General features: G+C 39.5%; 2 protein-coding genes across 3 annotated transcripts in view; one reads left to right on the plus strand and one right to left on the minus strand.

Moving 5' to 3' along the window:
- Positions 1-1,984: 1,984 nt before the first annotated feature.
- On the minus strand, positions 1,985-26,993 carry WASHC5 (WASH complex subunit 5). 2 transcript variants are annotated; one of them, XM_082294810.1, is made up of 29 exons: positions 26,856-26,993; positions 25,716-26,016; positions 23,689-23,834; positions 22,545-22,629; positions 22,177-22,277; positions 21,064-21,256; positions 20,332-20,484; positions 17,677-17,790; positions 16,951-17,122; positions 15,996-16,123; positions 15,556-15,685; positions 14,621-14,733; positions 13,828-13,994; positions 13,118-13,193; positions 12,313-12,423; positions 12,058-12,198; positions 10,585-10,665; positions 9,845-9,946; positions 9,039-9,218; positions 8,496-8,620; positions 7,948-8,110; positions 7,135-7,237; positions 6,945-7,024; positions 5,523-5,626; positions 4,937-5,066; positions 4,728-4,824; positions 4,174-4,327; positions 3,486-3,573; positions 1,985-2,403 (listed from the first exon to the last, which is right to left on the minus strand). In XM_082294810.1, the coding sequence occupies exons 2-29, from the start codon at positions 25,899-25,901 to the stop codon at positions 2,347-2,349; spliced, it is 3,480 nt and encodes a 1,159-aa protein (XP_082150936.1). In that variant the 5' UTR covers positions 25,902-26,016; positions 26,856-26,993; the 3' UTR covers positions 1,985-2,346. The 2 variants fall into 2 exon arrangements, with proteins under 2 accessions (XP_082150936.1, XP_082150937.1); XM_082294811.1 differs by lacking the exon at positions 20,332-20,484.
- NSMCE2 (NSE2 (MMS21) homolog, SMC5-SMC6 complex SUMO ligase) overlaps positions 26,972-27,711 on the plus strand; it is a gene marked incomplete at its 5' end in the record, with an annotated part of 130,904 nt that continues 130,164 nt past the window's right edge. Inside the window, one exon of the mRNA XM_082295016.1 lies at positions 26,972-27,175. Within this exon, the coding sequence (XP_082151142.1) occupies positions 26,972-27,175 (204 nt within the window). The remainder of the gene's footprint in view (positions 27,176-27,711) is intronic.

The raw sequence follows: 27,711 nt of genomic DNA on the forward strand, positions 1-27,711 counted from the left end.
ATAGACCTGGAAACCATTCCCAAACATACAAAGAACAAGAAGGTGCTCAGCATGGATTGACTAAGGGAAAACCAAACTTAACACGCTGGCTCAGCAGTGGGGCCCAGGGGATCATGATCAGCACCATGATGTCCAGCTGGAGGCTAGTTCCTAGTGCTGCACTCCAGGGGTTGATACTGGAGCCAGTACTGTTTAATGGCTTTGCTAATGACCAGGGCAAGGGATCCCCACCAGTTTGTAGGTGATACAAACCCACGAGGAGCAGCTGACAGAGCAGGGGGTTGTGTTGCCATTCAGGGGGACCTGGACAGGCTGGAGAAATGGTCCAACACAAAGTTAATGAAGACCAGCAACTGCTGGAAAACAACTTGGCAGAAAAGTTGTTCCTGGGGAAAAGCTGTTTTCCCCTGGATTTCCCTGGAATCCTGGGAAAAACCAATTCACTCCTGCAGCGGTGGCCACCAGCCTTCTGGGCTGCATCAGGCAGAGCTGCTGGCACATCTGCCAGCAGGTGGAGGAGATGACCCTTCCTTGGCTAAGCCCTGGCGAGACACATCTGGGTGCTGAGTCCAGTGCTGGGCTCCCCACCATGGCTGACATGGACACACTGAAGGGCCATGGAGATGATTAATAGCTTGGAGCACCTGTCATATGAGGAGAGGCTGAGAGAGCTGGGACTGCTCAGCCTGGAGAAGAGAAGGATAAGGGGAATCAAATTCATGTGGATAAATATTCAATAGATGGAGGGAATAAAGAAGAAAGAGGCCAGTGACAAGACAAGAGCCAGCTGGGAAGAACTGAGACATGGGAAATTCCATTTTAACATAAGACAGAACTTCTTTCACTGTTTAGGTGGTTAAACACCTGGGCAGATCACCCAGAGACTGGGGAGTCTCCATCCCAGGGATATTCAAAACTCAGTGGCCTGTGGTCCTGTGCCAGCTACCCTGCTCTATGCAGGAGTGTGGGCTGGACAGCCCCAACATGGGACTATCCCTTTAGCTGTGGCATCTGCCTCCTCTTTTTCAGTCTGATAATCACCTGTCCAGGCTGTCCCTGTGATAGGGTAATATCCCCTGCTGATAATTCCACAGCAACTCCATGCAAGATAATTAATCCAGGTGTACCAACCAATGTTCCATACTGTGGAAGCTTGGAAGATTAAGGGGGCTCATGTGTAGGTAGCAAACTCAGTAGTGGAGCCAGCCAAGGATTGTTGGTAAAAACAGCAAAGGATTGTTGTGGCTGGAAATGGGGCTATAGGAGGCAGGGAAGCCATGTCTGAGAAAAACGTCCTTGTTCTGGCTCCTGGAGATAAGCACAACACAGTCAAGAAACTTATCTTTAGGGTGGGAAAAACTCATCTATAAAAAAATACCCCCACAAGGCCTGGGCATGCTCCCAAGGACACCCCATCAGCTGGGCCCATGCTAGAGCCAGGACTGGTGATCTCTTTTTCTCTCTGTCTTCCTTTCTCTCTCCCCCTCTTTAATCCAGCTCTATCTCTGTATCCACCCCCCCCATCCCTCCCATTTCACCCCACCCCTTTATCCAAATCCCACTGCTGTGTGCTTAGGTAGGAGGTCAGGGACTAACATATCAATTTCCAAGCCAAGTGTATAATTTACTAATAAAACTTTGTGAGGTTTTGTGGACCCTCTGACTTTTGTCATTCCTCTTGACCACGAGCACCTACAAATCTTGGCTGCTCCCTTCCCCTTAACGTTGGGACATTACACGTACCATGAGTGAAAATTATGTGACTAAACAGCTTGTTCCCGACATTAGTCATGTTACAGTTGCACTAATATTTGTGCCTTTAAGTAGCCTAACAGGACTTTTCAGCTGTGAATATTTAATTATATCCTCTATAGAATTAAACTAACTGTTTGTAGTACATAGGGAGACATCAAACCTCTTTACACTGTGTATGCATTCTCACTCATGGTCCTTTTAAAAAGAAAATTGTATTTGGAATCAACAGTCCTCGCAAACTATCCAACACCTTTATTTCCAGTTTCATTATTCATTTCTGATACAAAAGTCAAACTTCCACAAATAGTTCTTCAGAACAAAAAACCTAAATGATTTATACATAAACAATTACATGCAGCATTTATAATGTTCAGTACAAAATGTATGCTGTTTAGAGGAGACGCTGCGTATCATGCCGAGATTTAAACAAGGGTTATATAGACTAGTGCTGATGGTTACATTTCACAGACAGCTGTAGGCACTGCCTTGAAGCACAGAAAAGACACAGTTCTGAACAGCTGTAGTTGCCTCATCCTCAGGCCCCAACTCCTCATTTCAGGTTTGGAGAAAAGCCTCGATCCTTCTCCATATTCATAGAACAGTTCTGAATTCATCAAAAATGAAGCTTGGCACATGTGCTTCAACAACCTGAGGGACACAGGAAGGCACAGTTAGGCATTTGCATTATCCATTTGTTGTCCATTCATCCACTAACAAGCATATCTGATCTATGACTCAAGCACACACACTATTGACCTGAGGCACCCTGGCATGAGGATGTGCTCCTGGATGTGCTCCTGGATGTGCACAGAGCAAGGAAGGAACAGCACAGCCTGGGCTGTGATGAGGTGCCAGGAGCACAGGACTATGTAGGACTGGAGGAATGCTGCTGCCCTCTCTGCTGTGTCTCCACACAGCACCAGGCTGGAGTGGGAGCTGGACAGGCAGCAGCTACAGGGGCAGGACTGACACAGGGACCTCCTACCACACTGTACTGTGGGCTGGGAAGAGGAGACTGGAAGAATCTCACTCTCTTGTCAGTATTAGTTGGGAAATGGCTTCTTCAAGGACCACTGAGGTACAGCCTATATATAGCAAACATGATTATGACTTATTTTTAATACTATGTATAAGTAATAGATCGTCTTCAAATGTAGTTGTATTTAAACCTGAAATAAAGTCTCTCTACAAACATAGACTTTTAGCACCTCCCTTGCATGTGAGACAAGGAAGCTGCCTGGGAAATCAGGCTTTGGCAGAAGTGAAGGGAAGACTGGATATAATGTTTCACCAAAACTTAAACTTGTTAATTAGCTTTTTTCCCTGTGTTTTAAATACTGTTTAGTATTACTTGGAAACATCTTAGAACTTCTGTTTTATTTCTTTCCTTCCCAACAGCCCCCAGCAATGTACACTGAAGATTAAATTTAACAGACTTGTTTGAAATTGGCACAAAGCTGAAATCCTTTATTAGTATTCATCTATTTATTCCTGTGGTAATGGGACTGATCTCTATGAATCAGGGCTGCTTCTGCATCAGCAGGGCCCTGACCTGTTATTTATTATGTTGGCTCCAGTGTAGTACAAATGGAAGGTGTGGCCAGTGTCTTCCTGGCCAGATCCCTTCATTGGCTGTAGTAGAATGGGACCACACATTCCCTGTTCTTTTTTCCAGGGAAAATGGTTGGAATGTTTAGGGGCATATTTAGAGACATGGAATTCTTTCTTACCTTTCTTGGTAACTTGGTGTAGCGAATGTAATCTTCCAGGAACATGAGGGCACCCACTACATCAGCAGGCATTTCTGGGATCTTCTGGCTAAAATTAGATCACCATGGAGATCACTCTTACTAATTGACTAGTTACTTGGATTAAATTACCTGAAAATGCCAGTCTTCAAATAACACCATTTCTACTAGGTGCCATGTGATTCCATTACAAATAGAAATAGTGTTTTAATCTTGTATTTGGTAAAATACATTGTTGTTATTGTGTAATGCAATCATAGAATAGCTTGGGACCTTAAAGATCATCTAGTTCCAATGCCCCTGCCATGGGCAGGGACAATTTCCACTGGATCAGGGTGTTCATGGCCCCATCCAACTTGGGCTTGAACACCTCCAGGCATGGAGCACCCACAATTTCTCTGTGAAACCTGTTCCAGTGCCTCACCACCCTCACGGGAAAGAATTTCCTCCTAACATTAATCTCAATCTCCCCTCTTTTAGCTTAAAATAATTTTCCCTTTTCCTGTCCCTGTCAGCCCACATAAAGAGACTCTCTCCATCTTTTTTATAAGGTCCCTTCAACTACTGAAAGACTGCCCATGTCACTGATATTCAGCTAGAAAAAAAAACTGACAAAGCAGTGATAATACTACTACAGGTGATACTTGGGTAAAAAGTAAAACATGGATACCTTGTGCACTGCTCCATCGTTGAACGAATAAACTGACCAATCAGAGCCAGAAACTGTTCTGTGTATCTTGAGTGAAACTGTTTCAACAGAGTAAGGAGCCCCAGAACCAAAGGAAGCCAGTCAATTTGATCAGCTGGCCGCTTGCACAGCACTCCTGCACAGAAAAAACCCCAAAACAACACAGGTTTATAAAACAGAACATATTCTTATAGCACAGACTAACGTAATATACTTTTCATGATTTTTTTGCTCTGTCTCTCCTTCTGCTTGCCCACAAAAGAAAATTCAAACCTAATGTAACAACTACATGTCTTTCATGGCAAATGGCTTAATGATATTAACTGAGGCACAGGATAGAATGAGAAACACAGGGGTTTGGATTCTGTTTCCTACCCCATTGCATTTGGCCTAAATGGTGTAACAAAACTGTCTGAATGTGATGGACTAAAGTTAGGAACTCTGTATTTTCTATGCAGGTAATTTTACTATCTTCTCTGCACATAATTTCACATAGGTTTTAATTAGATTCAGACAAACAGCAAATTACACATTACCTAAATTTCTGTTGTACTGAAGTTTGGGAAACTGGGAAATGAGGAATAGGAAGTTGACGGTAGGAAAATATGGCAGACGTTTTGTTGTTATGTAGATCTGAAGGGAAATAAAAAAAAAGAGTAGTACAGGACTTCTACATTTTTTTCCCTCAGTTAATAAAAAAATAGAAAAAAGCAAACTGCACCAAGCACCAGAATGTATGCCTGACCTTATTTAATGGATTGTGAATGCCAGCAGCTTCCAGATAAGCTGTGATTTCATACAGAAGAGTGTTGTCTTCTTTAGGATAAGGTAATGATGGGTTCTGATAATGTGCTTCAATGTCAGCCAGTATTGCTCTAAAAGGAAAATACATTTATTATATTAAATAATTTTTTAAATTATCCCCAAATAAGCCTTACATGATGCCACACGTCTTATTAATGTAAAAATTTCAGAGATACAAAACCTGTGAATGGTTACAATCAAGAGTAAAACACCTTTTCTGGAGTATGTTTTTACAAACATTGATTCAAAATCAGAACGACACATACTCTGTTTCTTCTTCTCATCTAAATATGACTTCAAAACCAGATATAACCAAATGCTATTAGAAACTGCATGTTTAAACTAATTACTTGCCAAGTATTTATTTTTAATGTTTTTCTTGGGTTAAAAGTCAAATACAGATCAACAAAAACCTCCATGCAATCAGACTCCACATTTTGCTGTAATTTAGATTTTAAGGATTGCTGAGCTGATAACAATTACATCACAGTCATACACGCAGCTCTTCAGCACATTTTGCTTCTTACTTATTGAGATTTTCCAAAGCAGCAGCCAAATGCTTGGAGTCAAACCTGCAGGAATAATTTAATTCATTGGTAATCTGTCGTCTTAAAATCTGCATCTGACCAACCTGTTGAAACAAACACAAAAAGGGTGGTGTGTTAAACTGAATGCAATGAAGGAAGAGTGAAGTCAAAGACTGACCCCAGCTGCACAATGCACTCAGAGCAGAGATGTAAGTCACAGTGCTTGAGGTTTACACAGTTCCCGGTAGCAGGTACAGGCCATGTAAAAAGAGCACAAAAAGGGTTAACAGGTATAAAATCCCTGTTACTTTTTTTACACTGGTGACAATGCCTGTACTCTGGTTCCCACCTCTCTGTAAATCTTAGGGTCAGCATGGCAGGAGGGAAAAACATCAGAGGCCCATTGTAATCAACCTTCCCCTTCCCTGGTCTTTACTCTTCACTCCAGTAACAAACCAACATTCACAGCACTCTGAAAAACGCTGATCCCAATATATCATTACAGAGACAAGATAAAGAGCCAAGTTAATGGGACAGATTGTTTAAATCTTCAGCACAGTACAATGCCTTCTGTGGGAACAAGGCAAGTCTGGGAAATGCTACTGCTCCAAACTTTATCCCTGGGGATATCATGGTCACAAGGCACTGTGAGGAGTCTCAATAGTTCCTGATACTGAACACTAACTTAGCCTGCCCAGATCAGATCTCTAGTGCCAGACTCTGGTTTTGGTGAGCTATTTCTTATGAATGTCAGTGCTAAGCACTTTGTGGAGTGTGAGGTGCTCACACAAATGAGGCTCAGGAGCTCTTGCAAATCGAGGCCTGCTTCACTTGTGATGCTACACAATTCCAAGTCAGTATAATAAAACACTGTAAAATAAACAGAATAAAGTATCACAGAATCACAGAATCATTAACAAAACACATCTGAGATCACTGAGTCCAACCAATGACTGACCACCACCTTGGCACTGAGTGCCATGTCCAGTCTGTCCTTAAACACCTCCAGGGACAGTGACTCCACACTTCCCTGGGCAGCCTGTTTCAATGCTTAACAAACTTTTCTATAAAGAAATTCCTCCTAATGTCCAACATGAACCTCCCCTGGCACAGTTTGAGGCCATGTCCTCTTGTCCTGTCACTGGCTGCCTGGGAGAAGAGGCCAACCCCCACTTGGCTACAGTCTCCCTCCAGGGAGTTGTAGAGCGTTGTAAGGTCCCCCTGAGCCTCCTCTTCTCCAGACTAAACACCCCCAGCCCCCTCAGCTGCTCCTCACAGGACTTACCCTCTAGACCCTGCACCAGCTCTGCTGCCCTTCTCTGGACATGCTCCAGCACGTCCATGTCCCTCCTGAACTGAGGGGCAAGTATAACCAAAGAGCCTCAAGTGAATTCTGAGTAACAGTAAGTCACATGAACCCACCTTCATTATGGAGTCCAAATAAGCTGTCCAGATCTTCTGTGTTTTTGCAATTGCTGTGGAATAAACCTTGTTTGAATTTGCTGAGAAAAGAAGAAGGGTGAGGCATTAAAAAAAGAACAAGTAAGAAGAGAAATAAATGCAAGTGTACAAAGACAATTGCTTTCTTCCATCTTAACCAGTAAGCACGTACCTATGATTCCTTTGAGGGGACTGACAGCATTCATAAGTGCTTTTAAGGTATCCTGTACTGCCCTGTCACGCAATATATTTTTCTGAAACATACTGAGGAAATTCTAATAAAAGAAAGAAATAGTAAGTAAAATTATCACACATGCACTCTGATTAATTTTGATGGCACAGGAGTCACATTTTTTAACAGCAGGAAAAGACTATTTCCATAGATGAAGAGTTGAGGAATTCTGTAGTTTCACTTTTTGGAGTTATGCTAATTGATGTTAGGACAATTAAAAGATCCCCCTTGTCAGTATCTAATACCTACTATGGACAACTATTAATTCAATTTTTCAGGAAGAACTGTCTTCATTGGTACTTATTTTCCTTAAAATCTTTCACCAGGCTAGAACTAGGTTCTTCTCAGGAAACAAAACAACTTGGTTTCACAGAGAGGCATTAGGGAACCAGCCATCACATAGAATTGACACCTTACTTATACCATGGTAGACTCAATCTAGTCTTTGTTGATGTCTAGTCAGAAAAATAGAAGTTGACCTGAGATCAACTTTTAAGTACACACACTGTGTACACCTTCAGAAAGCATCCCATAACACACAACCTGGAATTACACAGCACCATTTACTTATGGGCACCAACTCTCCTGATTTTATTTGTAACTGAAATTTTTACTTTTGGGGCTGAACACCCAGTTTTCAAATAGTTTTGATTTCAGTTTACCATTTCAGTAATTAACATTTTTTTTATTTTATTAAAAATTATTAAACAATAAAAGCATTGTAGCCTAGAGAAACTTAAGTTTAAAAATTACCTGCAGCTCCTTCACAATCATGAAACACAGCAGCCTGTCTAAGCCATTGAGACCAAAGATACCCAAAGTATCTTGGATCTCTGAGAAGAGACGACTATTGGTCACTTCTTGGTGAGTTTTGGTATCATACCAGGTATTCATCTGGTCAATGTAACACGTGATTCTGAGGAAAAAATAAGCAAACAACTACTTCAGAATAAGCTGCAGACAGTTCCTGTGATACTCTCAGTAATGAGTTACCTTTATCAGACAGATGAGAAAGATTCTCCAAGTATCTCAGGTGATGTTTAGTTACTTCTCTCCCCACCACAGCTCTGTCACCCTTCCCCGATTTCTGTCTCCTCCATTTGTTTAACACACTGTTTTCCTTCTTAGACTAAAATCACAACTTTTCTAGACTAATATTTAAAATTTACAGGATGGACTGGGTATATCTGGTTTTATATAAAGATATGACAGCTAAGGAAAAACTATCTCTCGTATTTTGGTTTGTGTATGGTGGAATTGGAGCTATCCAGTGCATGGTGCTTGTGACACACAGTACTTACTTTGGGTCTGTGATCCTCAGGATTTCTCTGCAAAGCCGACCAATAAATGTTACGGATTCATCCACAGGTGTGAATTTTGGTATAGGAATATGAGTAGACTGGTATATACTTTGCCAGTCTTGAATCTGAAAAATAAGTTTTAGAGTAATTTGCAGTGCTCCCATTGCAACTTTTTAATTAGCTTAGAAATTTTCCTTTTGTTTGATTTAAAAGGACTACACTGTAACACAATATTGTAAATTACACATAGCAGAACACTATAAAAACAGAATAAAGCAAAGAGAAGAATGAATCTTATTACAAAAGGATATTAAAATATTCTGGTTGGGGTGCTTTTCTCTTCTTATGTACAACTAATGCAGGGGGGGATGCTGAAATATTTCAGAATAAGCTGGGGGCAGATGTTTTACACAGTAGTTAGCACATTCAGTCGAAGTCACAATGGTAGGAACAAGGGGTACATATACTCCATCAGTCACAAGCTCTAACAGCCAAATATAGACATTTATCAAGTTGTTTGTTGTTTTTGGGTCTGAGTAGCACCTTTGTTCTTAAGAAGTTATTGCACTCCTGTTCCACATTGTAGTTAATAATACGAGACACTTCCTCCTGCCAAATTTTTAAACCATATATGTTGACGTAATCCTGGATATATTCAAATGATCGATGGAACCCATCCATTGTAGCTGCCATTTCTTTCAGTTTGGGCATAAGTTCGCTTGGCTGGAGAAAAAGAACAACAAAAAGATAAAACCAAAACTGTGAACAGGTAGAATTCAAAGAAAATGTAAAAGGCTTCTAAATACCCTTACAGAACAACCTCTAGAGCATTTTACTATGGTCCAGCCAGATCTGAAAAGCACTGAGAAATTTATCAACATTTGGTATCTGAAGTAATTCTTACTAAATATTTTTTCCCCGCACTTCTAGTATTTATTTTTGCCTTCAGTCGTACTATTGATTGATCTGGGAGATTCAACAGTCTGGACAGGATCAAAACAAGGAGTCACTCGTATTTATCATTGCCTATCTATGTTTACTTGGCTTATGTGACCTGTCAGTCATCACAGACAAAGGCAGAACCGTGAATTTGGAATTGACAGGACTGTTTGGAACAGAACAAAAATATGTTTCTTAATTTTATGTTAAAAGACAAACAAACAAAACTTATTTGAACATCAAATAAGGCACTCCAAATAACCTTCCAAAATTCAAAATGTATACTTTTTTACAATAAGGAAATCTGCACAGAAAAGCACAAACTATTTTCTAAAAGGTGTTATAATAAAAGAGGTCCCTACACACCCAAGATACATAAAAAATTAAAACCAAATCAAATTCTTACACACCTTGGCTCTAGGGTTAAAGATGAGGCCTCTGTGAAGAGCCAGGGCCACCCGTTTTACCAGCTCCTTCCTTATTCCATCCTCTAGTAACTGTTTTGGGTCCACCTAAGTAGAAGAAACATCTTTCCCTTAAAGTCAGAAAGGTATAAAAAATATAAAGGATTTATTTTGTACCAAGAAAGATATTAAATACTTTTGATAAATAGGAAGCACTGTTAACAGATACACTTAACCATCAGAACTTGTCCAAAGAATAAAAATTCACACACCTCTGCTACAGAATAAATGATTTCTTTAAGTGGAATGGCAAAGGTTTGTAGTTCCTATATTCAACCTTTGTTCATGATCCACTGAGAATGTTGTACAATTCTAAGCCAGTATGCATTAGGGAGTGTATCTTCAAGAATACTTGCTTCTGGTTCTCCAAGATGTATAAATGTAGCCTTAATGTAGGCAGGGCAGTTTATACCAATGGAAGAAACAGCTCTTCAGAAAAGCTTTCCAGCAGGAAAAACCCCCAGAGAACACCAACTATGGTGGATGAATCTATTTAGAACTGGGACTGTGGTTTCTTAAGAACCTTTAAAAAATACAGTTCTTATCTGTCTGCCAATTTAGGCATCACTGTTTGAAAATCTGTATGCAAACTTATATTTTCTTATCTTTCCTCGAGGTCTCACGTATTGTGCTAAAGTGCTAATTGCCACCCCACGACTTTTTCCTATTGAAATATGGATCATTACCTTGATTATACCAACTAAAGTAGTTTTCATCATGAGAATACCTTCAGTGAAGATTGAAATTGCATGGGTTAGCTTGGCAACCTGTAATAGAAAAACACAATTCATTGAAGTGATTCAATAGATGTAAATAATTTCTCTAAAAAGGTATCCATGTTTCCCAGTGGTAGCTTCCTGTTTTAGATTAAAGTAATTTGCACTGATACACTTTCAACTTTGGATACTGTTCTGGATTTACTTATAGTAAAATAATTACCTTTCTTTTAGTCAGATAAGTGTGCTAGCAGTAGGAAAGAAGAGGCACCTCTCAGAGGCTTCAGAGGGATTATGGAAGGGAAGACCAGCTATGTCTTGTGTGCACAAAACATCATGGACAAAACTCTCAGCTGATACCTTTGAGCAGGCTGGAGACAACAGCTCACAGTAGTTATTCCATAATAAAGCCTGCTGCCACAATGAGTCCACCTCAGTATTTCCACTGATGTAATACAGTAGCACATTCACTTTAAACTGTACAATTATTATTATCCTTATGCTCAGAGTTCAGACAAGCCAGTCTTTTGCCTTTCAGATGATTACAATAGAAAAGAATAGAGAAAACAGTTCAGACCTACAGTTCAACAGAAATGAAATGAAAAGCTTTAGTAAAACGTGTTTTCCCTTTACCTCCTCAAAATAAAACATTACTGAACACTGCCTCCTCCTCCACTCCTACCCACAAACCAGACTGACTTCACAAAGTCTCATGGGGGAGTCTAAATGTAATGTTCAGGTCTGAACATCAGCTTAATCAGAAATCACAGCTTGTTTGCAGAAAACACCTAACAAGTGAGCACTTCGGCAAAATCTCCAGAGAAAAGCTGGCATCTTAAGTGATTATCAGATTCTTTGTGAGATCTACTCAGGTTTTGTGTCTCATTTTCCTCTACTGATAATAAACCGTAGCAATTTTAATGTCTGCTCACTCTTCCAGACTGGTAACAGTACAGCAAAACAACCACAGACAAAACGAGCAATAGCAGCCTTATCTGATCACATCAATGTGCCTCCATCCTCTCCTCATTTGAGGGCAGCAAAAAGCTTAACCCTGCTGGCTTATTCAGTCTTTAACCTTCTCCACTTGGAACAAGAATGGCCAAATGTGGAGGGCTTCATTTCAGACTCAGGTTTTCAGGGCTCCATCCCCTCCAATAAATAAAAATATCTTCATGCTCCTTTATAAATTTATTTGGTTTTCCTCCCCTTCTCTACAAGATCAGAAGTTTAAACTTCTACAAACAGAAGCGCAGAAGTTACTCATCTGTCCTCATGAAACCTAAGTATGCTCACAACAACACCAGTCAATGTTAACTTTTAGCCAACAAATCCAACTTCACTGTTAAAGTATAACTCTATGGAGCTGTATAGATTTAAACTTAGGTTAAAGTTTGCCACCTATAAGGTTTGCTTTTTCAGAATTTCCTGTTTAAACGGCACCTCATATCGTGGTCCAAGCTGAGCATAATCTCGTAGCTTATCCTTATCAAGGCGAGTAGGCACTTCAATAATATCGTGAGTCTGAAGCTTTATGATTTTGAGAAGAGATGTAAACATGCTTTCTGGAATTATCTGTAGAACCTTTGTAAATGACAGAAGAGACACACACAGTCAGTATATTCTCATTAAAAAAATAATCCTCAATTAAGAAAAGGTAATTAGAGAAAAAGGCAATTACGCCTTTTAAGCACCCACCTTTCTCACATAAGAAACCAACTCGCCAGAGTAATACTGGGACACACTGAGAAGGTCGGGACTGTTCGCTTGATTGATACGGAGAAGTGGCAAATCAAGAGCAGAAGCAAGCTACAAATAAAGTTAACATTTTAACTCCATTGTGTTTTTTCTGATGTAAATTATATGCTTGAATTCTCTTGCTCAGGTTCTTATCCTACAACCCAAAGTACTGGATTCTTCCTACGGAGCAGTGCTGTATCAGGCTTTCCAAGAGAAAAAAAAAATTGTTAAAGGTCAAAAACTCCAACAGTACATAAGGCTACCTTCTCTAAGATTGTTAAACTCTTAACAACTGCATGGGATATTTCAGTTGTAATTTTACATTCTCACTCATGCTAATTCCCATTCTTATTTCTACAGAAAATATTTTCATTTGATGCCAGAGCTTCAAGATGACAACAGGCACAGCCAGCATAACTTTTTAAATTCCTTCAGCCTGTTCTGATTCATATGCAGAGGATCCCATCTCTGCACCAAAGTCTCCAGAAAATAGCTGTAATGAGTGGAGGCTGGATGATAAGACTTATTTACCTAACAGCAGCAATATAATTGTTGCATAAAAAACCCCATGCATAACTTGGTTTTATTTTCCTTAAAACGAACCTTGAGCTAATTCAATACTGTCTAAAAAAACCTGGGCATAGAAAATGCTGGTAAAAGGAAGTCTTGATTCTTCTGTGATTTCAGAGCCTTAAGGCCTTTTTAACAAACTACTTGGATTGACCTGCAGTGTTCAAGTACATTCACTGTTGTTCATACTTACCTTTAGGAAAGTGGCTCTGAGTTTAGTTACCATAGATGGACTGACTCTTATGCTGTCCTGCATAATAGACGTAAAGCTGGGGTAGGAAACAAACAAAACAAATCAGCTTCTTCCCCTGAAACTCTTATTTTCAACTGTTTAATTGTATGTCAACAGTACCAGTGTAATGTGGAAACGGAGATCAGGAGATCACTGACAGACTTCACTGAAGGAGGACTTTGGTCTGAAGAGATACTGGTTTGAAAAACCATATATGATAAGGGTAGGTGAGACAAAAGAAGATGCATCAGGGAGTGTTAACACCACGGTAATGAAGTAGCAGCTCAGCAAAATCCCACCATGGAAACAGAGTTCTTGAGCACTAGTCTTTCCTTGTTTGTTTTTGGTTGAAAAATGAACTCCATATTTTGGAGAACACTTAATGAGACTAAAGGCTGGAGACGGGAGGTTAACAAAGCTGTTGTAGTTAGAACAGGATAGACAATGAGAAGTTACACTATCACTTCACCTGCAGTTAACAACCTGAGAAGGATGGATGTTAATTCCTATTCAAGCTGATGCGAGTTCAGCATACTAAATAATTCACAGAACTGAGCTTCAAGACTGTTTTAAATTGGAAAGTTTATAGTCTTAATAACATTAATGCATGTTATTTCCCACAAGTTTTGCAAATGGTGACTGACTGGAAGAAAAAGATCCTGCTAACATACCTGTCAATTAATTGCCAAGCATAAGAAAGATCACCAACTATCTGAATGGTGATCAAGACCTCTTCTTTAATGTTGATAGTTCGGATCATCTGATGGAGAAATTTGCGGGTGTCAGCGAGAAACTGGCAAACTTGCAGGTTACTTTCCAGCTGGTGAAACTCTTGGACCTGTATTTTAAAAAACAAACAAACAAAACCTATAAAGGGATTTTTTTTTTTTGTCGTTTTCTATTTATCTTAAGTGCAGCAATACAAACAGAATCAGTAAATTGACACATTACTTTAGGATGTTAGCAGCAGTAAGACACTTAAATCCTGGCCTGTTATGGAGTGTATTAAAAATAAATTTCAAAAAGTTACTCAAGGAGGTGTACTGTGAAACATCATTCTGAGTACTCTTTTATATCCTGGAAATAGAAGAAATAGAATAGAAAAAATACAGATATTTTAATTTTGCCTTTCAAATCACCCTTTCTAGCTTCAAATGAATTTATTTTCAGAATTTCTAAAAAATGAGTAATGTTGCCAAATAAAGTTAAATACTGGATTAATTTCTTTGAGAAAACCTACAAACCCTCAGGTACAGGGGGCATGACCTTTCATACTATATCCCTTATTTTACAATACCTAGGTCTATATGAAACTTCTGCTTACTATAGATATGTAACTGCAAATATCCAATATAAAATGCAGATCTGTCTTGTATATCTGCTATTAGAAGTCAGTGCATGTGCAAAAAAATGCTGCTGTTCCAGAAGGACAAGGTCATATATCTCAAAATGTCTTTGCCATACCTCTTCCAAAGCCTGTATTAGCTGCACAGTTTTTCTGCCTGCTGCAGTGGAATCCTCATAGTTCAGAGACATTATTTGCTTGGAGATTTCTCTGAACCAAGCTTGGAGATTTTCTATGAAAGAATAAAAAAAATTTATTGAAATCTCTGCATGTATGATAGGCAGCAAAAATACAGGGAACTTGCTAGTCAAAAGAAACAAACAAGCTATACATGTAGGAGATTATTTTTACAAGTTGTTATTTCATTGGTACATTTCTAGTCTTTCAACGTGTACACTTGTAAAGTGGCAAATGCTCGGGTAAATTTCATACACAACATTAAAAACACCTACCAACATGAATGGGCATTAAAAAAATCTTATTTTTATGCCAGTTCAAGAAAAAAAAAAGTTTCAAAAACAAGAGCAAGGAATTTGAAAAGAAGTACAGATTTGATTTTTAAGTCCTTGGAGAACTCAGAGAATACCATTCAGTGTAGAGAAGTGAGAGAAGGTTTGAAAAGATGCTGATACAATTCAAATCCAGGTTACAACCAGGGAAAGAATAAGGGAAGAGGTTAAAGCACCCCTAAATTTAATGGGCATGATCTTCTCACTCCTTTTTACACGGAACATGGTAACGTGAACTTCATTATACATAGAAAAGTGAACTGGCATTTTATAGCTTTAGCTGGCATATCCAAATAAAGGAATGAAAAATACTTTTAAAAATAGGGCCATCTAAATATTAGGTACCTAAATATTGCTTGCATATGGAATATGTGATGAAAACCTAAACAAGACAAGAGTTAAAGAGACCTCTTTGGCAGCTGAGGGACATGAAAATTGTTTTTATATTATCACTATTAGATTCATGTATTTTCTTTTGGTATCACTTTAGAAATATAAATTGAAATCACTTTTTTCCTCCCCACAGTACAGTTTTTAATAATTACCGTTTTTCTCCACTCTAGTAAGAGGTTTAACTCCTGAGAAGACATCAGCAAGCTCAGTCATCCTTTCAGATCCCTCTTTTTTATAGTTCTCCCATTTAGCTTGTTTTTCTGACAGCATCTGCTTGAACATCTATTGAAACCCAAAGCATGTGGTTTACAAAGCTGGCAAGGAGGCATATCACAATAGGTGAAATAATACTGAAAACAGATGGAACTGACTTAGTGATTACTACATTACTTCAAGATCTAGCCAGAATATTAAAAACAAAATCAAAAATATTAAGAAATGCAGATGGTGTCATGGACTTACAGTGACAGAAGCTTACTGAATTTTATAGAACAGAACAATGCAGATTTTTTGATTTTTAGTCACTTATAAAAACATCCAGTGACTTTTTCAGCTTAGTGATCTTAGAAGACTCTGGTCAGCAGCACATTACCTCTTTTAAAATGAATTCAAACTGAGCTGTATCCAGAAGAAGCTGGAAAAGGATCCTGGAATTGTACCTTGAGTCTGTTAAAATTTGATCCTTTATCTGGCGGAGACGTTTGTTATTTGGATCACAAGCTGAAAATGGAAAGACAACATTTCCCCACTGTTACACAGAAATTTGGCCAAGCTTTTCCATCTTTGTAAATACATTCTTTTTTTAATAGCATGAAGGCAAAAACATTTTGCTCTGATATGTACATCCCTACTTGTCTTCCATTTACATGGAACAACCCCTCCTTATAATAGGATATAATTAAGGTCTCTGTGGTGCCTCAGCCTTAAAACTTCTGCAGGCTTCTGAAACTAAATGTGAATTTAGTCCATCTGACTGAGAAGCCCAGAGATCAGTATTTCTAAAACCACTAGTAAAGTGAATGGAGGTGTAACAGAAGCCCTCTCGCATATCAAGAAGCCTCAAAGACTGCACAAGCATTCGAACAGGGGAATGGCTAAGTAAGTCATTTCACACACCCAAACTCACATCAGAGACATTACTCAACAGTTTCATTTGAATTTCAATTCAACATAACAAAAACCTTAGTTTCAACCTTTTAATTATTAAGATTTTAAGAAGGTGGCTACTGCTTTCTTTTTGGAGCTAGGTAAAACTTTCAGAATTATGTTTTTCTGAGGAATACTATTCAACAAGATAGTGACTTCTATTAATTCTTACACCTGTGTTTGGCTCACAAGAACTGAGGAAATGCATGTGCTGTTTCAGACAAGGCTTTAGGAGACTATTTGCAAAACAACAGCTCAACAATTTCCTGCAAACAGTAGAGGAAACTGCTGACTTCAACAGCAGCAGAACTGAACTTCCCTCAGGCCCCAAAATGAAGCCCCAGTAGAGGAGGACTGACAGTCCTCCTAGACTCAGCAGTGAGTGTAGCATGAAGTCTTACTTGTGTCTGCAGTGTGCAGCATCAGCCAGCGGATTGCCACGTTGCAGTCTCGCAGGCAATTCAGCAGCTTGGGAATGTTGTCCAGCACCAGCTCTTCCCTCAGACAGCCCTCCTTGAGGAACTGCTGCACCTGCGTGTGCACTCGCTCGGTGACTGCAGCGTATCTGCTGGCCTTAAAACACACAAAGCCTGCGTCAGTAAAATCCTTGCCTCAAATAGAATACACCGTATTCCCTAGAGCTTAGAGGGCACACAGATCAAAAGTTCTATAAAAATTATTATCATTACTAGTAGGCAATATTATACACTGCAACTGCATGACAAAGGATGCAAGATAAACTTTAAAGCAAAGAGCCTACACAGGAAGCATAATGTTTCAAAAATGCAGACTTGCAGCCTTTCTATATATTCACTCATGTACTCTCTAGGAATTATTCCTAAAAAGTGGTACTAATATTTTATTGCCTAATGGGAAAGAACAACAACCAAAATCTATCACAGAATGGAGATACTTATTATGAATTAAATGTCAGTTCCACTTGGTGAACTTCTTCCCTAAAGATGAAGGAAAAATTTCTACTCATACTCCCGAAGTTTGCCAGACAATACAGTACAGATACTGTATGCAAGAAGAAAAGACCCATGCATTATTGATGTCATATAATATACTTCAGATGCCCACACATCTTGCATCTTGCTAAAAATACTTAATGGTGGTTTATGTACCTGCTCTTTGACATTTGAAAGATCCAGTGTGTAGTTGAGGGCAGTTTTAGCAGCTTTGTAGGGTTCCCATGCTTCTGCCAGATTTACAGTGATTCCCATGTAAATGCTAATGACCTAAAATTGGAAGCAGAAAACAAGAAGTTGCATTTATGTTATTATTAAGAAAAATACAAAGTTTTCATTTAACAATATGACAGAAAGGGATATGCTGTGGGTATAAATAAGAGATAACTGAACTTTTTTGGTAGTGGTACTTTTTGGTGTACCACCTTTGGAAATCAAGAAGAAGACTTTGAAATAAAAGACACACAATTAATTAGAAGCACAGTTCTGAAAACAAGATGACAGTTTGTTCAATCACTATATATGATACTCCGGGTTTTTTCCATGAACTTATGACTTATTTTTCATTTCCATGATGCTCTGAAGAACATTGATACAAGCAACTGGGGAAAAAAACTACGATAGGGCAGGAAAAACCAGATGAATTAATCTTAATATTAGGATGCCCAAAGGACCAAATTGAATTGTAATGCATCTTTCACAGTGACACAGAAATTATGACTACATAGTGTGATTTTTAAGGAGCAAAGACAAACTGATTTCAGACCCTTAGCACAAGTTTAAGCATGATTAAAAATACAGAATCGTGATTAAGTAACAATTATCTTATTTGTAAGATAATTGATTAAAAATGGAAGACTTGGTTTACTGACAGATGAAGGATGTACAGAGCTGTGGGATTATGAGCTTTGTCACACTGATGCTCCAATATTCCTTGATCCAGGCATGATCACATCGAGGGGAACACTGTCAGCCTTTGAGCTCTTCTGGCAGTGTCAAGTAAAGGCAAATGGGACCCAGGTCTGCTGATATGAAGATCTCTCTCATATTGTTGAAGTGAAGCTCATTATTTCCTGCAGATCCTCAAAAGGCTACACTTCAACTGCTAAGAATAATTTGAAATCAGCCTAGGAGTCGAGTATTTCGTATTTGATGCAGCTAACTCATCCACACCTGACCACAAGAAGATAGGTGTTGTCTAAAAATATCAAACTGTACTATGAACTCAAGTTAATAAAAATGCTGGCATGATCAAAAATTCACAATGTCAAGTTCTCATTTCTAAAAATAAGCTTGTAGTTCTCCAGAAACAGTGATTCTAATGTCTACTGAAATAGCCAGCTCTTGCAGTTTCCTCCCTCCCTGCTTCACTGTTCCACTTATGATACAGCAGAATACAACTTGGCACCAACAGAGATACACAAATTAATATACAGTTTCTTTGTTAAGTCTGATTCCCTTTGATATAGACAACCTAGGGACTCTATTCTTATATGCCAGCCTATTTCAGTAGCAGGTTTTTGCAGACTAGTGATTCTGAATGGAAATCCTAAAACTCAGTACTGAAACATGTAATAGTTCCATTTTAATCACTACATCTGAAAAAGTCTATAGAATCACATGTAGTGACAGCTTTAGCTTCTAAGTTATTTGGACAATAGCACAGAGTTAATCCTTAAACAAGTTTTCAAATAACATCAGCGTGGGATGATTTGTTGGGAAGCAAGACTGTCCTCTACAGCATTCTTGACATGCTGGTAGAATTCACCAGCTGAAACTGCATGAAGGTCAGAAATGACAAATACAAAGTCCTGTACTTGGGACAAACCCAAACCCTTGCAACAACAAAATCTGGACACCGATCACAATCTGGGGAATGTCACAATTCCGCAGAAAAGGACCTAGGTGTCCTGCTGGAAAAACCAAACATGAATCAGACATGCAGCCTTATGACAACAAAGAGTAATCAGACACTGGGCTATGCCAGACTGCAGCCAGCAGACTGAGGGAAGTGAATCTTCCTTCTATTCAGCTCTCATGAGGTCTCATTGAGTGTAATGGGTCCAGATTTGGGCTCCTCAGTATGAGACAGGCATGTACAAACTGGAATGAAGTGAACAGGAGGCCACTAACACACTTGTGGGGACCTAGTATGTTAAGAGTGGGGTTTGCTTAAGCTGGAAGAAAGATGACCAAGGGATCTGACTGTGGTCTTCCACTACCTAAAGGGAAGTTATGACTAGGACAGAGCCAAACCGATCTCAGAGGTGCACAGTGAAAAGACAAGAAGCAACAGCCACAAATGTTGCAGAGCTATAACAAGGGAAATTCCAGTGGTACAGAAGGAAATAATTCTTCACCATGGCAGTGATAAAGCACAGCCACAGGTGTCCACAGAGGCTGCAGAGTCTTCATGTTAGGTATTTCCAAAACTAACTGGGCAAGGCCTGAGCAGCCTGATTTAGCTTTGAAGTCAGCCCTGCTTTGAGGCGAAGGCTGAACTAGAAGATGCCTAAAATGCCTTTCATCACACATTTTTCTGGCACTCACTTTATCCTGATGGTATTAGAGTGTAGTTGATTAAAGCACTTAAGATGATAAATTACACTTTCAAAGGACAGCCTTCCATGCTTATCCAGAGCGTTTGACTCTGACTGCTTCACTCTGAACAAAGTAAAATTTCCACAGAGAAGAATCTCTTCTAGTTTTAGGTTACTATTATTTTTCCATAACACATACTGTAACAATAATTTAAATTGTTCCTATAACATTAAAACCAGGGAACAGTTTTAAAACAGAATTAATTTTTACCCAATTATCTGGAAAGTATTTATCCACTATCTCTCTCATTTTTGCTTGTTGAGTGTGAAGAATAGAAGGGTCAAAATACAGTATCACATAGAGCATAGCAGCCTGTGTAGCCAGGGCGGTGCTGCGGTGCTCTGGTAATGGATACGCTGAAACCTAGAAAAAAGTAACAAAACAAAGCTGAACATAATACAGTGCCTCCTAAACCCCCTGAAAATATCACGGGTCACATTAAAGAGTGCAGTGTATAGATACAATGAGGCAAGAAGCATATTTAGATAAGCTGGACATGCTTACACATGCAGCATATTTACCAGATGCATTTCCAGAATGTAAAAGTTGACTTTGTAGATATCTGTTACTTAACAGGTTACAGTAAGATTTTACTATGCCATAAATGAGTCAAATAAGACATGTCAATAAGCCATGGCCAATCATAAGACATTAATCAAAAATGTTGGTTTTTACTGCAAGGCCGCCCAAGCACTTGCAGCAAATTGCCCAGAGAGGTTCTGTGGTTTGTACCTCTGGAGATATTCCAAATCCAACAGGATGAAGCCCAGCACAGCCTGCTCCAACTGACCCTGCTTGTGCCAGGGGGTTGGACTAGCTGATCTCAAGAGTCCTTACAACCTCTGTCATTTATTTTTTTCAGCGCTTCATGATTAAGTAATTACCCTGAGAATCATTTTGACGTTCCCCTTTAGAGCCCTCTTTCATCTCAGAGTTACTTACCTGGTTGTAAATGTCATCTGACCGTAAGCGGCCAATAACCATGCTAATGAATGTTTCACTAATGGGAACCCTGCTGAAGTAACTCTCGGGGTAGTTTGGAGGTCTTTTAGCTCCAGGTTGGCTCGAGTATCCAGTGCTTCGAAGCAATTTACAAATATCATCTAAATTGGAATCAGCAGAGGATCGGGCTGCACTGTTTTACAAAAAAAGAGGAACAATAATATGAGCTATATGACCTAATAATTTCCTTTTTTCCTACCCCTTGTAACCACACCCTACTCACAAGAAAATTAGCAAATACTAAAGTCTAGGAGATTTTTGATTGTTTATTCCTTTAATATAATGGTCATGATGTTACAGGACACTGATAAATGCCCATACTGAAATTCCAGATAAGCAGACAAAACACAAACAGAAAATTGAGCTCAGGAACAGAAAGGAGCTTTATATTCAGAGAGGAATTAGTTCCTTTTTTTTCCTTTTTTTTTTTTTTTAATTTTCATTTTTTTTCCTCACCATTTCTGAATTCCCCTTGTCAATTCACTTCTGCATTCCCAAATTAAAGAATCTCTCATTATATACAAGGAGGCATAAACATAGTCAAAGCAGCATTTTATATGTGTGGAATGATTTACACTGATACCCTTTAAGACCCCAGCTGTTATACGCTGATGCTGTCAACCTAGCCTGTAAAACTTGTAACTGATAGTACCTAATCAAGCACTGTAACTACAAGAAGTCTGACTTGCAATACATTTGTCACCTAGATAGTCAAGACTTTTCAGAAAGTTTCCTTGCACATTTGGGAACTTGTGACACTTTCATAGCTGGCACTTGCAGCCTAAAAGCTTTAGCTGAAAGTTTACTTGTGGACTTAAAATGTCTGTTGTAACAGAATGAAAAACCTGGTGCTCATTTTGCAGCTGAATCTGCAAACACAGCTAAAGCAAGAAGTTCTTAGGATATTCAGAGGGCTCTGCTCAATTATCCGTATAAAGTCAGAAAAAGGTGACAATATTTCCATTTATCTTAATTGAATAACCTAGGTTACTGAATATACTGCATGTTGTATCTTCTCAGCCTTGAGTGCTTCTGCACACCTGTATCCACTACCTGTATCTGTAGTAGGAAACCAACATTCTTTCTCTGACTTCTCCTTCAATCTTCTGATCAATGACCAGTAGCATGACCCCATATAAATACAGGGCTTCACACTGTTTGGAAAGAGAATGAAGAAAGAAAATCACTTAAACATGATTTTGTAGCAACATTTAAAGAAAAACACGTATTGGCAAACTAACCCAATGTCAACTACGTAGTCAACACAACATGAAAAATGGTAGGCTGAGGATTTTTGCTCTTTTTCCTCCTTGAAGTGAGTCACAGCACTTCCATGTGTTTGGTAAACTTAAATTTTTGTCTAGTTTAGCACTTACTGAGTGGGTTAATTTTCTACTATTACAAAACTAGCCAATACTTACTAGAAGCTGTTTTCCATCTTCATTAAGGAGGACTGTTTCTAATGTTTGCTGAATGTAAATTCCTTCATTGAGGTCATCTAAGTATCTAGGATCATGACAAAAAGTTTGGTCATTGACTGTTTTGCTCTCAAACCATATACCCTCAGAACTCAATTGTTCAATTTTCTCTCCAAGTCCATAGATGCATCTGAACATTTCCCTAGTACAAGCAGCATGGAGTTTTTCAGACAAAGAAGAAGAGAGACTGTACTATAAAATGAGACTGAAATCCCTAGCTAGTGCCAACCAGTTGGCAAAAGTCTCCTTCCGTATCCTGATGGTGTAACGTTAAAGACACTGACAGATACCTGGTAGCTTACAGCTCATCCTCTTTATCTTGTCATGGATGGATAACAGCCTGGGAAGGCTGCCATACAGTAATTTAGTAAAACTGTAATATTTTCAAGTTGCCTCAAATTATCTCCTGGGAACACCACAAACTGATCTCCACCTTAGTTTGGAAGGTAGAGCTAGAAATAGAGTATGTTCACCTTAAGTAACATGAGATTCATTCCTATTAAAGAATTTTCCAGTAACATTACTTGCTAATAAGTAATATCAAGCATTTAATCTTTTAATATAACATCAATAATAGAACCAATTCTCATGTTTAAGATTTTCAGGAACTTTTTGTTAGAGAATTTAATGAACCTTTCATTTTGTTTTTTACAGGTCAGAGCAGTGAGCTTGACAATATGGCAACTCCACTGAAAAATTAAGTTCAGGACAATAATGCCAATGGAAGTTAAAGAAAAAAGAACCTTATATGATATTCTGTTTTGCAAGACCACAAACAAATTAGCTTATTAATATGGATTCTCCTTTTATTAAAAAAAAATCTTCAGGACAATCTCCAAGATAAAGAAGAACTTACTCAAGTTTACAATTGAGGAAATGAGGTAGAGAGGTAAAATGTTTTCAAGTCATATATGAAGCTGGTAGGGAACTGTTGGAGTAAAAGTTAGTGTTCACTCCAGCAATCCAGGTTTCCTGATGCACATGAATATGCTTCAACAGTGGGTCTCTACAGAAAAAGCTTTTCATCAATAATACAAAAACCAGTAATCTCATCTTCGAAAATCCATACATATTTAAAATACCATACCTGTTTAAATCTACAATGTATTTATGTACACTCTGAAAAGCTAAATAAAACCTCGTCAAAATTTCAATGTTGTTTTCACGAAATTCTTCATCTAAATCCAGTAACTCAGGCTTGGCTTCCAGTTTGCCTTCACATGTCTCAGGCCCCTGAAAAAAGAAACTCATCTTTAGAGACAGTACTTGGCTTCAATCTCTACTCGACTTCTCTTCAGTAGGACACATATCATGTACAACAACCTGTGTGCAAACCAGAGTTAACATTTCTTACCAAAACAAGGATCTGCAGCTTTCCAACCTACTTTATGATTAAAAATTGATTCCATAAAGTTGAGTTTTACACACTGTTACGATCTGCAATAATTTAAAATATGATTTATCCAATGTAACCAACGGAAAAGAATGGCCAATGCTTCCAGTAAAGCCCCAGTACATCTGAAGGCATTGGGTGCTTTTTGTAGTGCTAACTATCTCCCTGATGGAATTTTTTCCTTTACACATTTCATCTGATTAATTTGACAGGTAGAAACCATAACACTGAATGTGCACAAAGCTTAGTACCTTCTCATACATTCAAACTGCTTGAAAATATTACACCTGTTTTTTCCACAGACTCTGCATCTAGCTCAGCACTTGACCCCTGAATTAATGCAGAAACTTTGTCATTAACAATCATGGGGGAAATAGACTTGGGATGAAGAACTTGACTTCCTTAAAGCAATAGTACAACTTTTCTAACACTTTACCACTGTTGTATTTCTCATAACCACCATTTGGTCTTATCAACACCATCTAAATGAAAATATTGCTACAGTTTAATTGAAAGTATCATTAACATTTAATTGAAAATACCTGTTTTTCAAAAGCTGACATTTTCTGAGTTTTTATAAATGGCCTTCTGCTTCTCTTTTTGTGCAAAATACCTACATAAAACAAAGGATAAAACCAGGCCCTAGACTGCCTATGAAGCGCAAATGCACAAAGGAAACAGTCTTTTAAAATCTCAAATCTCTCCTCTTTAAGTAAGTCTGAGAATCGTGAATACTGAAAAAGTGCATTCGCAGTAAAAATATCTGTAAGCTCCCTAATCTGTGCTTTATAAGTATGACTTCTATGGATTTTTTTGGGTTTTAACTTTGAAAAACAGCACACTGTTATGCTTTCTTAGCATTCAAAAATACTACAGCTTTAAGGATTATTGTATTTCTCACCAATTACAGCCATCTGCTTTAAAATTTTTAAGTTATTTGTGTAAAAAAAAAGACTTCCACCAAGCACTTAGATCTAAAGGTAACTGTGAAATCATTTGTGCTCAGGATTTTCAGTATCCAAGGCTCACAGTTAGCGCCTAAAATTTACAACTCTTACTACAATAAAATTGAATTAAATTTTAGAAGTCCCTCCCTTGTTTTATTATTGCCATCTCTTGTATTGTACAACCCAAATAAAATCACGATTTAGATAGTCTCTGTAGTTCTTTTTTAATCATACTGGAAAATGACAGAGGGAACCTGGTACTGCAAGCTTAATTTTGAAAGGGAAATAAGGGCTTTCCATGGATACCTCTCCTTGACTTATTTATTTATTTATTCAGTGCACGTGACAAGTCCAGTGAAAAAACAATCACAGCACTGTCAGACAGGAAAACAGAAAGCAGTTTTCATGGCTGCAAAGAAAAAGCTACAGATTAACAGAAGAAAGATGGGCATACTGCCCACGGCACTGCTCAAGAGCCAACCACGCAGGCTCAGAACCTGCTGGTGGAAGTATAAATTAGTGGTCCTGCAGGAATTACTACTACTATTACTACTATTACTACTACTACTACTACTGTTACCACCCCAGAATCCAATACTCACGTTTTATATAATCGGTATCTATCAAAGTTCACAGGCCAGATGACTCATCATACATTGTGGAAGATGTAGTATTAATAAACACAACAGTCAGGAATGACTGTTTCACTACCCGAAGCATCCTCACGTGGGACAGCAGTGCTTTAAGGAGAAGTTTAACAATAAAAGGATTTACCTTAAAATAACTGAAATCAAATATGATATCCCCATACTTCTGTTGATCAGCCTTATCCTTTAGCCTGAAAACACCAGGAATAAATTCGGAAAGCCTCAGAAGTTCTGCAGTAATGGCATTTCCACAGGAAACAATCCGAAGAATTGCCTGACCACAGAGATTGTTTTCAGCCAGAAAATCCACCATTGTGGAGCTGCATGTAACAGAGCAGCAGAAGTCCTGCAATCTGATTATAATCCTTACTCTTCAGGTTACTGGAAGCAGAAAGCTTGATGAAGAAACCAACTGCGCCATTAATAACCTGTAAAAACAAACATGCACACATTTAGACTGGTTTGTACTCATGTTTTTGATATTGTAATTTGTGAATGCTTAAGCATACTCTCCAATCTCTCAATTTATGAAATCTAAATTATCCACAGCTTTGTAAAATGAAAGAAATGCACTGAATTCATTTTCAGCAAATACACTGCATTTGAGAAGTGACCTGTGTGAGCAGGCAGGGGAAGTGTGACCTTTTATAACAAGAAAGTTGAAGAACACTATTGAAGAATGACAGTCACAAATACGGAAGCAGTTGTGACCATACAAAGAAACGGGTGCAAGAAAAACAAAACCACTTCAGAAAATGTGTTTTTAAGAGCCACTTTGAAAATACAACCAAAGTGACTATAATCGCATTTAACAATAAGGAAAACTTTCATAGCAAATGGAAACGACATAGGTCCGTGGTTTTTTTTTTTTTTTTTTTTTCTGAAGGACGAGCTTCCACGCTGTCGTTGCACTTCCTGGTCAGTTTTATTCATTCAACACGTTTCCTAGGGGTTACTGCGTGCAGCACCAAAAACAAGCGCCTGTGCTTCAGAAACATTTATGGGAAGTTTTGACCGGGCTTGACTTTTCACCAAAAACCTTCCGAACCGCTGCCATAAACTTAAGATGACACTGAGCTCTCCCAAAACAGTTCTGACCCAGGACGAGCGCCCGGAGCCCTCCCAGGTCCCCAGTGCCGTCGCAGGCTCTGCTCCACAGCGGGCCCCAGACCGGCTACGGCCGGACGGGCTCCAAACCCCAGTCGGTCCGGTCCGGTCCGGTCCCGTCCCGTCCCGTCCCGTCCCGCTCCGCCACCGCCGAACTCACGGTTTGCACCCAGGCGGCCTCGCTCCCTCAGCGCCTCCCGCCGGTGCCCGCCCGGCCCAGCGCGCTCACCCTGCCCCGGCAGCGCCTGCGGCGGGGACGGCGGCGGGCAGAGAAGGATGGAAAGAGGGTGGGAAGGATGGGAGGGAGGCGGCGGCGCTCCCTACGACGTCGCCGCGCCCTCCCATCACATGACGGCGCCGGCTGATGAGGCGATTCCGCTTGCCCTAGTGCCCGCCGCTACCGCCCTCCTGCCTCTACCGCCGGGAGGGCGGCGTGGGACCGCCCCCGGGACAGTCGCACTCTCAGGCCTCGGGGACGAGGTGAGCACCGGCCGCTGGCGAGGGTGGCTGTCCCCGTCGGCCCCATCCCTCCGCGGGCGAGGGCAGCGCGGGAGTGGCGGCGGGACAAGTGCGGGACTGACCGGGCTGCCCGGCCTGCCCCCGACCGGGTGAGGCGGCGAGAGGGCCTGGGAGAGCGGAGCTTCCTGCTCGGCGGGCGCTGCTCCGACTCCCGTGCAGGGAAGGGTCGTCTCCCTGTGGCAGCTGATCACCGAGTGTGCCTGGGGTTAGGCACTTATCCTGGTGCTCGGAGAGCACTTGTCACCTGTAGAGCTGGTGTTACAGAATCAAATAATTTTTGTTTTCTTATCTCTGCTTCATAGTTTGAGATATTGAAGCATAGAAGGCTGAGGTCATTTCCTCAAATATTTAAAATAAGGAACAGAATAGAAACGGTAAGGTTTTTTTGGTTCTTTATCCTGTCTGACCGTTTGATCGCTTGTTGAAAGGAAAAAAATACCCTCGATAGTCTCCCATTCAGCACTGAGTTGCTGGTTGTTTTCCACAGGTGAGGGGGC

Source organism: Coloeus monedula (genome assembly GCF_965178545.1).
Source record: "Coloeus monedula genome assembly, chromosome: 1".
Lineage (NCBI taxonomy): Eukaryota > Metazoa > Chordata > Aves > Passeriformes > Corvidae > Coloeus > Coloeus monedula.